Source organism: Mytilus trossulus, unplaced genomic scaffold (genome assembly GCF_036588685.1).
Source record: "Mytilus trossulus isolate FHL-02 unplaced genomic scaffold, PNRI_Mtr1.1.1.hap1 h1tg000125l___fragment_3__unscaffolded, whole genome shotgun sequence".
Classification (NCBI taxonomy): domain Eukaryota; kingdom Metazoa; phylum Mollusca; class Bivalvia; order Mytilida; family Mytilidae; genus Mytilus; species Mytilus trossulus.
Window position 1 is genome coordinate 48981 of NW_026963300.1, and position 13298 is coordinate 62278.

Here is a 13298-nt window from a genome sequence, read left to right on the forward strand (position 1 = left end):
TACGTGTAGTATGTAATAGGATTTCAACCTAATTTAAAAATAGAAACTTATTATGACGCAGTTATACAATTTATAAAGACTTGACCCTTATTGTTAAGGACAAATTTTGACATACTTTTCTGATCCAGTTGGCAATATAAGTTAAAAATAAAAACATAACATATATTCACAATGTTTGTAAACAAACGACCACGTGCTATGACAACACATTTCAACATTAAATATATTACAATCGTTTCCCTTTACCAGCTGTTACATAAAAAACTTTATCTGATGACAACTCTTAACAGAAATCGTAAAACGTTAATATTTTGTTTATTGACGCATAACATACAACATTATAGATCAATGTTATCGTTACCAACGTACTCCGTAATGACAATTGAAATGTAACGAAATTATTTGATTTTTATAACATTAATTTATAATCTTTTGGAAATTAATTGTTTTAATCTGAAGCCTGTTTATCGAAAATCATAGAATATGTCTTGGAACAACCTTTATTAGACATATATTTAGATTCCTTAAACAGGGCGCAACTATGGATATATACATGTATCTCAAAAGTTTTGATCACCAATTTTGGTGTCGTTAGATGGTCTAAAAAAAGATAATGAGATGGTTCTATGACTGTTTTGTTTTTGTATCATTCGAACATTTATTGAAAAGCCTACTTCGCTTGGCGTCTTTAAAGTTGGGATTCTTTCACATTACCTCAAAGTTGACATGAATAAAAATGAAAAAATGAAAATTGAAATGTGGAAAGTGTCAAGGAGACATGCAACACCCTGAACAAAGAGCAGAAAACAATCAAAGGCCACCAAATTTTCTCCGGCACAGCGAGAAAATGTGTACTAGCGATAATGTACGTCAAACTGAACTCCAGAACATGTAAAAAAATAAACTCATCATAGATACCAGGACTAAATTTAGTATATACGCCAGACGCGCGTTTCGTCAACAAAAGACTCATCTGTGACGCTCGAATCCAAAAAAAGTTAAAAATGCCAAATAAGTACGAAGTTGAAGAGCCTTGAGAACCAAAATTCCTAAAAGCTTTGCCAAATACAGCTAAGGTAATATATGCCTAAAATGACCTAAAATTAAAAATCATACAAGATTTACAAAGGCCAGAGACTCCTAACTTGGTACAGGCGAAAAAATTCGGTGGGGTTAACCATAATCAGTAAGATCTCAAACCCTCCCCTATTGGCTACAGTAGCCAATATAGAAAACAAACACACATCAATACGCACAGTAAAATTTAATTTAAAAAAAAGTCCGAGGCAATGTCAGAAAAGGTAACAAATGAAACTCAGCAAAAATGATACATACATTAACAAAGGACTACTACCAGTTACTAACATGCCAACTCCAGACCTCAATTAAACCGATGGACAGATTATGTTTTTATCAAATGAAAATCAAACACAACCCGTCCCGTTCAGATTTTAATGTATGCTCTCTCTGACAGTATTCACTGTGACAAGAAGCAACTTGTTTATACAATATCGTATTCATGATTGATAGAGTTATAATTGTTTGGTTCACGTCCAGTAGCAAATATTTCATGCATATTCACGACGAGAACAACTCATATAATAGACAGATCATGTAAAAGAAGTTGACAGAGACAATAGATGACAAATTGTATTGGCACTACAAAATGACAATAAAATTATTCATAAATTAACTATATAACTAGCAACAGGCTTCTAACAAACCCCTCAAAGTGTGTGCCAAGGCTTTTAACTTACAGAGAGCTTATCAATCTCTCGGACTTTCTCTACAAAATGCATCGAATTCGATTTCCCCATTCTGGCCGGACGTGGTTGAGTATTAATACATCCCCTAAAAAGGCATGCAGAGGTTCCACTTTATCAAAAAGGGAGGTTAAAGGAATCAAAGAGACACTCAAACTGATAGGTCGAAAACAAACTGACAACGCCATGGTAAAAAAAAAAGAAAAAGACAACAATTGAACAACAGTATACGAAACACAACATCGAAAAGGGTAAGCAGAGCATACACAACATGTTCCAACTTCGTGTTGCTTATATAGGTACACACCCAGTGATAAGTAAATTCGACAGGTCACAATCGGGGTAGGGTGTATCTGCTTTACAAGTATATACTTTTTTTCTAAAGATATAATTCAGTATCTCGGACAAAATTAGAAAGGTTTTGAGACGTAACGGAATTCAAGGTCTGTATAACATAATCATGGTACTTAATCTGTATTCAATTCATTTTAATTTTTCCTAAAAAAGTAGTATCAAAAGTATTGCAAAGGAATAGGTCCAGTAAGACCCCTTTTTGGCCCCAAAATATAGCAGTTTTACAAAATTGTTAAAATGTAATCTTTTAGTTATTTAACGAACAGTAGAATGCTTCTGCTACATAAATATGAGCTGTTTTTGCCAATACAATGCACATATATCGGGTACTAGCACCAACTAGTCATGCTAAATTACTGAAATCTTCATAATTCTTGCATTTTAGTTAAATTTTAGATGGTTTCCGTGTAAAACAAAAATGGCCGCATTCGTGTTCATCCTAAATATTGAAATGTAAGTTTGATGATAATACATAAAGGTGAAGGATGAACACGGATGCGGCCATTTTCATTTTTGACAAAAACATCTAAAAAGTGACATTTTTCGGCATATTTGGTAGAATTTTCATATTTAAGCTTGAATCGGGACGTTTTTAATGACTAAATAAGTTAAAATCTTTCATATAAACTTATTGCATTCCAAAATCGGTCCTTTCAAATTTTGATTGAAAACAAAACTTTACGACCAAAAAGAAGGTTTTAGCTTCCCAATTGTGAACTTTCCATTTGTATGTAGCAACGTTCTATAGCAGCTCCTGCATACGATATATCGCAGTTGAAAAAAAATTCCATGGCTTGTATTTCCTTTGATGGTTTCCTTGCTGGAGGGTCGCTATTCCTAAAGAGGCAATCAAATCAGAATTCAAATTGGTGAAGTTGAAGACCTCTTTTCGTAAATTCTATGGACGCCATCACTACGGGGCGCCGAATGGGACACTTGTGGTTTTGTACAAAATTCAATTCTGTCATAACAAAATCATTTTTGTCTTACAAAACTATGTGCTACAGACTTGTTTTGTGAGAACTTCAATTTTGTGATGACAAAATTCATTTGTGTAGACAAAATTCATTTTTGTAGACAAAATTCATATTTGTCGTGACAAAAGTCAATTTTGTCTTAAAGGTATGCAATAAACATATTTGCATACAAAATTGACTTTTGTTACCTGATATGGAAATTAAATCACAAAAGTCAATTGTGTGCGGTAAGATTCAATTTTGTGAGACAAAATTGACTTTTGTGAAACAAAATTAACTTTTGTGAGACAAAATTGACTTTTGTGAGACAAAATTGACTTTTGTGAGACAAAATTGACTTTTGTGAGACAAAATTCAATTTTGTCATTTTTGTTGAGACAAAATTCAATTTTGTCATTTTTGTTGAGACAAAATTCAATTTTGTCATTTTTGTTGAGACAAAAGTCAATTTTGTAAATTTTGTTGAGACAAAAGTCAATTTTGTAAATTTTGTTGAGACAAAAGTCAATTTTGTGACGACAAAATTCATTTTTGTGATGACAAAATTCAATTTTGTAACAACAAAATTGACTTTTATGAGACAAAATTGACTTTCGTGAGACAAAATTGACTTTCGTGAGACAAAAATCAATTTTGTTGAGACAAAATTCAATTTTATTAATTTTGTTGAGACAAAATTCAATTTGGTTAATTTTGTTGAGACAAAATTCAATTTTGTCAATTTTTTTGAGACAAAATTCAATTTTGTCAATTTTGTTGAGACAAAATTCAATTTTGTTGAGACAAAATTCAATTTTGTTAATTTTGTTGAGACAAAATTCAATTTTGTCAATTTTGTTGAGACAAAAGTCAATTTTGTCAATTTTGTTGAGACAAAAGTCAATTTTGTAAATTTTGTCTCACAAAAGTCAATTTTGTGTAACAAAAGTCAATTTTGTGTAACAAACAAAAGTCAATTTTGTGTAACAAAAGTCAATTTTGTGTAACAAAAGTAATTTTTGTGTAACAAAAGTAATTTTTGTGTAACAAAAGTCAATTTTGTGTAACAAAAGTCGATTTTGTATGCAAATTAGTTCACAGAAACCAAAATAAACTAATTTAAATACAAAATTGACTTTTGTCGCTCAATTTTCAAATTAGGTAACAAAAGTCAAGTCGGTGTAACAAAAATGAATTTTGTCATGACAAAAGTGACTTTTGTCCGCTGATAGATAATTTTGTATGACAAAATTTAAAATTTGTAGTATGATACAAATTTTGTTAAACTGAACTCATTTTTGTTGAACAAAAGTCACTTTTGTCCGTACAAAATTGAATTTTGAGTACAAAACCACAAGAGTCCCATTCGGCGCCCCGTAATCACAAGTGGATGGACCGTTATGGAATATGTGTTTCACTGATGAGGACACTGTTCCAATCGTCGTAACTACAATCCCTGTTTCCCCGAATGTAACAAACAGAATAAGACTTATCTCCGGGTTTGTACTTATGCGAGCAACTGGACGCGTGTTTTATGTGGGGTGGCAGGATATGATTTCAAGTCTCCGATTGTCATGCTAACTTACAGTGTTTTATTTTAAACGAAATTGAACGATCTGAAGATACCATCTGATCTCTAATATAACCATTTTGTTTGAGTTGAAATGTGCATGACGTGATAAACAAGAATTAACAGAGAACGCTTACCCTGTCGACACATCTGGTCTCACTGTTTGGAGAGTTCATGCGCGTCCTTCAGGCATTGTTTGTTAAACTGATTTGTTTCTTAATATTTGATTGACGAGATCTGAACAGCGATGAACTACTGTAGCCTTTATTTATATATCTGGAAACGTTTTAAAACGTACTGTTCAAACTTCATAATAAACAACTCCCGTCAAAATTTGAAGTAAATGTGTTATTCGATTTGCAAGGAACTGAAAATACGGACAATAAATACTTGTCTACTAATATTTTTTTGTGATCACCATTCATGTTAACTGTAAATCATAGGATATCCAATTGCTCAATATATCATTACCATCTTATAACGTTGACCGAAAAAAATAAAATGGAAAATGAAAACGGGAATGTGTGTCAAAGAGACAACAAATCGACTAAACATGTTTGTGAGATTTCAACCCTCTCTGTATACCGGTATCTAATGTAGAATAAGCTAACATATAGCAATGCAATACGCACATTAAAACTCTGTTTAAAACAAAACTGAGTCCGATGTTGAAACAGATAACAGAAGACACTAATCAAAATGACAAGTCAACATAAATTAACAAAGGACTACTTGAAGTTATTGACCGGACAGCCCCAGGCCTCAATTTAACTGATTGAACGAGTATGTCATCTTCATGTGAAAATTAAGCACAGTCCTTCACATAAGGGGTTTAGTACTAGTATCATACCTACATAAAATATATCAGATGACCATAACCCGTATCCTGCCAACAACTGGTTTTAGAATAAATGTTTTGTTTCCAATGCAACTACTAAGTACCCTTTGAATGAATCAATATCAATTAAAAAAAATGACACCTTTAATGAAAACAGTTTCGTAACTATATCATGTGTATCCTTTCTGAATAAGTCTGTGTACTGTTTGTAAATGGTGATGTATGATAGTGTTGCAGACTCAATTTTACTAGATTTCGATTCAGTATTTTATTATACTTTTACAAATAACAGTACAACAATTTTACAGTAAAACAAATACTATATCGTTTATCCTGCATATATCACACACACATAGGTTATTCCAGATAATATTTGTTACAAAACAAAATACAATTTTCTCAATCAGTAATTTTAACTCAAAGTTACTGCCCAGACCAACAGTTCAATTTTACTTCATTAAAACAACATATAATAACATATTTTCTTTTATTGTTTCTTAACAAACGTATTCTATATATATTTGTTAAATCTATAACAAGTATCAGAGACCAGAGCCAATTTTACCATATTAGCCTCAGCAGATAAATATAACTACTTACACTGAAAAAAAAACCACAAATGATCCCTCTTAGAGAAGACAATATATTAAGTGTTGGTAACAATAAACAAACAAAAAACAACAGAAGAGTGAAATTGAGGAAAAATAAATTGTTCTCAACTTTCCTCGTCTCTAAATTTGTAAAATATAGTGAAAAGTGATTTTAAGTTGAGGCGACAGGAAACATCTCTATTACGGTTGATGCATGACCATATATAAGCTGGTTTAAATATCGTGCGTCTAAAACAAGAATTTGGTTATGAAACAACAATATAGCTTCAAATATTATCGAATTTCACATATAATTTTCTCAAATATTATTGTGAGAGAAAATATTAAAAAATAAATAAAATCACAAAAATACTGAACTCCGAGGATTCAAAACGGAAAGTCCCTAAACCAAAGGCAAAATCAAATGATAAAACACATGAAACGAATATACAAAAGTATGAACTATATTCACCTTTATACCATTAAAACGTTTTACTACACTAATTCTAATCTTTTTGGTTATTAGGCTTTCGTGGTCATGGTAGTCTCATTTTCAGTTTTAACCCTCTTTCTGTACATGTAAATAAAAATAAAACCATTTAGCAGTCCTCCAGAGTTTGCTAGCAGTACTGTGAATAGGACAACGAAAGGTGGTGCATCATCAATATATTCCCACACTCCAAACACTGACGACGCTGTCCATTGTATGACAAACATCACCACAAATAACATCATGGTTCTCACAGCTCGATGTGATGCCTTAGCTGATGACGCCTCTTTACCAATAGAATCTTGTATTCTCTTTGATTCAGTTCGTAGTTTTTGCCATATCAATGCATACAAAATACAGTTAACCACAAGAATCAGAATTGATGGTGCTGTAGTAAACATGAGTAATATCGCGCCTCCAGTTACACCGTCCATAGCACAACTGAAAGTAATATAAATAATATTTTTACAGACCTGTTTCTGTATTGTTATGAGTTACAATTAATGACTAAAATCAGTAGAGACCAATCAAAACAACATATGATACAAAAAAATTAACAATACTTTTAGATATTTGGATGATATATTGGCTCTCAATAAGGACGACTTCAGTATGTATACTGAAGAAATTTATCTTGTTATGTTAAACTAACGTTAAATAAAGCTAATAATAATAATGAACACTGTCCTTTCCTCGATCTTGATATCTATATCATTAACGAGAAACTCAATACCAAAATTTATGATAAAAGATATGATTTTTCATTTCGTATCGTTAATTATCCATTTTTAGATGGTGACGTTCCCTTGTCACCATCAAAATACGGCTTTTCCATTAGATGTGAAAGCGCATTTCTCCCTATTAGATGGCTAGTTGAAACTTTATAAAAAGCAGAGTCCTACCTATACGGTTGTGAATAAAGGAATATAATACCGATAGAATCGAAATTCCATACTTTCACATTGTAATATGGGATAATAACCTCTGCCCTGGTAAACACAACTCAATCTTATATCGGTCCAACATGTTAAAAGAGAGATAATCGAATCAACGTGGAGCTAGTTCTACATGTAGTTGCGTTGTTGTATTGATTTCGTTCTCATTAAGTTGAGTTTCGATTTTCACAAAGGTTGTTTATTTTCGACTTCTAACATAAATTTAAAAGTATTGACTTTATTGAATTGCTTTTTTTGACTGATAAAACAAAATTTTAACTCGTTTTTGGTTTTTTTCTTTACTGCATCACCCTTAAGGAAATATCATATAGTAACAGGGTAGGTAATGATGTTGCTAACGTAAATGTTTTTTTCGCGTCGTCAAACTGTGACATATCGGGAAAAGATGCATTTTTCGGCTGATTTTCATCATTCAAACTGATTTAATTTGAAAACGAGTTCATGGACCCTATTTTTTCAAACGACATTTTGTTTCATTTTGCAGGGAGATTACAAAAATGTATGTGAACCAAATTTGATAAAACTGTAAATAGTGCAATTTTTTTCAATTTTGATAAATATACAGCAAAACAATACGTTTTTTTTCTCAAATCATGACCATTTAGTAGAATATGAATTATTTCTGAAAAAAAATGCATACATTTTCAGAATACTCATTAAAAACAAAAATTACAAATTATTAAACAAAAAACAATTTGTGTTTATATTTTAAAACAAAAAAAGTTATGGCTTTCTTTTGAAAGGGAAAATACGGCCACAAATCCGAATTATGAGCAAATATACAAAATTTCGACCTCATTTAACTCAAAAAGTAGCACATGAAGGTCTATTTTTTATTACATATTTGATTTCATCAAGCAAAAAATTGCCTAAATGGTAATTTTCATCAAACTGTAAATACGGGATTAAAACTGTATTGTATGCCCTTAAATATCCGAATACATTAAAGCCTTAAGAAAGGTCAAGTTACATGGCGTTGTCAGTTTATTTTAGATTTATGAGTGTGACTGTTCCTTTGGTATCTTTCGTCCCTCTTTTACAGAAAATAGGTTATATCACAGATGTTCTTAAATTTTATAAAAACCTTTGACTCGTTGAACTGTATCTGAAAATCGAAAAAATGATGCATTTTATATTTCTTCTTTTTTTTCCTTCATTCTTTCAAAACATGTGCCCATTTGTATAGAAAGCACAAACAAATCGACGAAAATAGTTCTTTAATTTGTCGTTAGTTAATCTACTTTTCAATTTTTACTTCAAAGACTTTTCTTTAAAAACTATATGTTGTTGAAACCAAAATTTCCGTTTTCTGAATGTAAAATAATAAGAGGGTCACCAGCCTCGATTTTACAGTATATGTCACCAAAGCAAATAAAAACGTCGAAATAATCGTAAAGTCATCGCGTTGTAGACTATTAAAATTAACATCCGAATCTTTACGACAACATAGTTATCGATTTAAATATTCTTGATTATGCTTGATTGGTTTATTGTCTTTTTAGTAATTACAAATGTATAATCCTTTCCCGGACAAACGAGATCGACTCCCTATTTTTTTATTTTGCTTTGTTGAAACGGTCAGGTGTCAACCTGATAATGCAAATTTTTAAACATATCGTCGAACTTTAGTTTGACTATTGCATCGTATCGCCCACCTCGAACTTTAGAGTTATACAAAGTAGATTTTTTTTTTATACTTACAAATATCCATTTGGGCCAAGTTTATTCAAAATCGCAGATATAGTTAAAAGGCAGATAGGAAGTCCAAATATGCAACACAACAGACGGTAATCATTCTTCCCGAAATAAAGCGACTTTCCAAAGTACATCATATAAAAAGCATTGATGGCTATTGCATTTACACACATCATCTGAGACATAACAAATATAAACATCATAAAAGAGTAGAACGAGCACAATGCTGGTGGACGGGGATGTGACTTTGTCGTCAGGTAGTGGAGATGATCCATAGAATGAAATATGTTAAAAGCCCCATCACATATCGCAAGATAAACTACAAAACGTTCCGTCTTGGGTCTCCCAAAGAATGCCGCTCTTCTCCTAAACGAAATAATTAATATTGTCAAGGCACATGCAAAACTCACTGTGATCATTGTGAGGGCTACGATGTGAATAGGATAGAAAAATCCATTATCAAGTCCTTTAACTGGTAAGTCGTATCCGTTCCGCAGAGTTTTTATGGAAACCATTCTTTATGTATCCAATTTCTAATCAAATGCCCTAATAGTAAATAAGGTCTTTATATATGTGTATTCTAATTAAAAAAAATAAGAAACAAAGTATTACGAAATTGTGAACGTATATGAATATAAAACGCAAATCTTTCGTCAGATTTTAGGATCGGTTTAGGAATCAAGGAAACTGCGTGAAAATTCATTATATATGTCGAGAAGTCTATTAACCTTGGATTCGAGTATCCTTCACAGAAAATGCATACAAATTATTAGAAATATATTTAAAAAAAATACAATTTGTATTAAAGTATTGTAATGGTTAGCTTATATCTGCAATTTTATTGAATAATTCTGCATCTATCGATTTGATGGTAGCGTACCAAACAAAGAATTAGTAGTCCAGGAAGTACTTACCAAAACTGCTTTTAATCTTTCAACAACATATATTTTATCCCATGTCAAAATATGGGTTTGAGGTTTCGTGGGATTCCAGTCTTTTATAAGAGCATGACAAATCAGAAATTTAACAAAAGAAGACAATAGATCAACGAGACAAGTCTGTAAAAAGAAGACAGTTATATAGATCAACGATACAAGGCTTAAACATTAAAAATATTATAATTGATTAACACATTTCACAGATCTATTTTAGTGAATCTAAAAGTAGTACATGTTGGGGTTTCTTAATTTGTGTACAGTTGGCAGTTTTATATTATTAGTTACATCGTGGTGACCTAATACGATATACATGGGGTCATTTACTAATCCCAAATATATCGTATATGGAATTTACTGACCCCATATATATCGTATTAGGTCACAAGCACACCGTGTAACGAATTTATCTTACCGACTATATTCACAAGTGGTATTTTGACTAGCGGCCTATCAAAGACATCAAAGTGATAAAGTCTCAAACTTAGTATCAAGATCCTACTTCCATTTGTCTATACAGAAAACAAATGCCAACGATAGCAACTTTTTAGCTTTGTTTTATGAATTAATTTCAATCGTTCATTACATGTATTAATTACTTCGTCTGTTTAATCCTTTCAGATTTCTTTTTTTTAAGTGAAGAAACCCCGTGATGACAACCATAACAACTTGTTACTTTAATTATATTTTATGAACTTATTTCAACCTTTGACTCTAATCCCATATGGAATTTACTGATTTATATCGTATTAGGTCAGTAAATTCCATATTGGGTGAGAGTGAAGCTCGAATCTCTATATGGAATATACTGACCCCATATATATCATAGGTCACTAGCACACTATGTAACGAATTTATCTTACCGACTATCTTAACATGTGATTTTTAGACTAGTGGCCTATAAAAGTGATCAAGTCTTCTATGTTGTAAGTATAATGAACCAACTTCCATAGGTCTTTTAAAAAATAATTGCCAACAATAACAATTTGTTAGATTTATATGTGTTGTATGGAATTCCAATCGTGCATTATCCATTTAATCGTTTATTGAAACCTTTAAGATTTATTTCTCACCGCCGTGTTGTTTGCATAAAGGGACACAACTCCACTACTAACCTAATATGGAACCATACTAAACTAATATTGAATATACACGGTCTCCACACGGTTGCTCTTAACCAATCATATTCTTAGAAACGTATAGGAGGTAAAATAAAAGATCTTACGTACGTTTCTATAATAGTTCTCTTAACAGTTTTTAACAATTATATATCCAGGATCAAATCCAGACCGTTTTACCACATATCCTGGTAGTTTTACCATAGAACAGTTTTACCATATAACATATATGATCATGCTGTTTCACCATAGATCATATCCTGACAGTTTTACCATAGAACAGAAAATAACAGTTTTACCATAGCACAGATATGAACAGTTTTACCATAGCACAGATATGAACAGTTTTACCATAGAAAAGATCCTGACAGTTTTACCATAGAACAGATATGAACAGTTTTACCATAGAACAGATATGAACAGTTTTACCATAGAACAGATATGAACGAACAGTTTTACCATTGAACAGATCCTGACAGTTTTATCATTGATCAGATCCTGACAGTTTTAAAACTGAAGAGATATGACAAGTTTTACCATAGAAGAAATATGACCAGTTTTACCATAGAACAAATATGAACAGTTTTACTATAGAACAGATATGAACAGTTTTACCATAGAACAGATATGAACAGTTTTACAATAGAACAGATATGAACAGTTTTACCTAGACAAGATCCTGACAGTTTGACCATAGAACAGATATGAGCACTTCTCGACTAGATAAGTTCCTGATATTGTATGACAGAACAGGTATGGACAATTCTGTCTTAGATCAGATTCTTATAGTTTTACCATAGAAAATATATAGACAGTTGGGATTTTAACATTTCCATTTACGTGCCAGCGTGTATTACATTTAATTGCATTCTTGTTATCCGAGATCTTCATTTATAATTAAAACCCCTGCACCAAAATAATCCAAACTTATTATGAAGGATACCTTCACAATAAAGGGCCTCGAAAGCAAAACAGGTAAATGCTAGACATCCTCAGATGTGAACAGAAACAAAAAGAATTTTAGTTGCTACATGCACTGAACATTCATAGTCTAGTCAAGTCCAGTCCAGTCCAATCCAATGGTCAAGCCTACGCAATTTAGTAAAAGATATAACACTTTTTCGATATAGCCTAAACGTTGGAGAGCAGAAATATCAATTTTATGTAATTAAGACATCATTTATTAAGGTGAATCCAAAAAAGCGCTTCGGACGCCAGAAATAATAAATGTGTTGTTATCAATTTTTACATCACTGGGTCGATACCTCTGCTGGTGGACTATCAGTTCCAGAGGGTGTCATCACCTCAGTAGTCAGTACGTACTGACTGATATAACAAATTTTACTAACATTGTTAAGAAACTAAGGTTTCAACACCCTCAGGCAAAGTTGGCTTTAGATGGATTTGGCTATTTATTTTAGGGAATTTTGACGTATAGCTCTTCGACGCTTTCGGTACTTATACATCTTCGGATTTCAAATCCGACAAATGTTTGGCTTTGAGCGTTCCTGATGAAGGTAAATCCAGAAAAACGCTTCGGAGGCAAGATGTTATTAAATGTGTTGTTTTCAATATTTTATATATCTTGTAGTAAACATATTAAAGTTATAATTTATATAATGATGTGGTAAATATACAAATATATCTGTGTTTATGATTGTTTATATTTTTTGTCAATTTCTAGTGTCATAATGGTCGATTTTATACTTGATCAATAAAAATGAAACTGATCAAAAATATAATTTGTGCAATCCCGATATTTCGTAGTATAATTGGCAATTGTCAATTCTGCCAGAAACAAATATCAAAAAGATATATATATATATGAGAGCCCAGGTGGTCGTGTGGTCTAGCGGGACGGCTGCAGTGCAGGCGATTTGGTGTCACGATATCACAGTAGCATGGGTTCGAATCCCGGCGAGGGAAGAACCAAAAATTTGCGAAAGCAAATTTACAGATCTAACATTGTTGGGTTGATGTTTAGACGAGTTGTATATATATATATATATATATAATCGAAATATAGATTGTTG

At 31.9% G+C, this 13298-nt stretch overlaps 1 protein-coding gene across 1 annotated transcript; it reads right to left on the minus strand.

Annotated features, from left to right (window-relative positions):
• Nucleotides 1-6093: 6093 nt before the first annotated feature.
• Nucleotides 6094-9727, minus strand: LOC134700162 (uncharacterized). The gene is made up of 2 exons (XM_063561527.1): nucleotides 9219-9727; nucleotides 6094-7002 (listed from the first exon to the last, which is right to left on the minus strand). The coding sequence occupies exons 1-2, from the start codon at nucleotides 9725-9727 to the stop codon at nucleotides 6594-6596; spliced, it is 918 nt and encodes a 305-aa protein (XP_063417597.1). The 3' UTR covers nucleotides 6094-6593.
• Nucleotides 9728-13298: the final 3571 nt, after the last annotated feature.

What these genes read in the sequence shown, in the direction of transcription:
- LOC134700162 (XM_063561527.1), bottom strand. Translation starts at nt 9,727, where the DNA reads ATGGTTTCCATAAAAACTCTGCGGAACGGATACGACTTACCAGTTAAA. An exon ending in CTTGGCCCAAATGGATATTT is followed by an intron (nt 7,003 to 9,218) that starts GTAAGTATAAAA and finishes TATTACTTTCAG; the next exon opens with TTGTGCTATGGACGGTGTAA.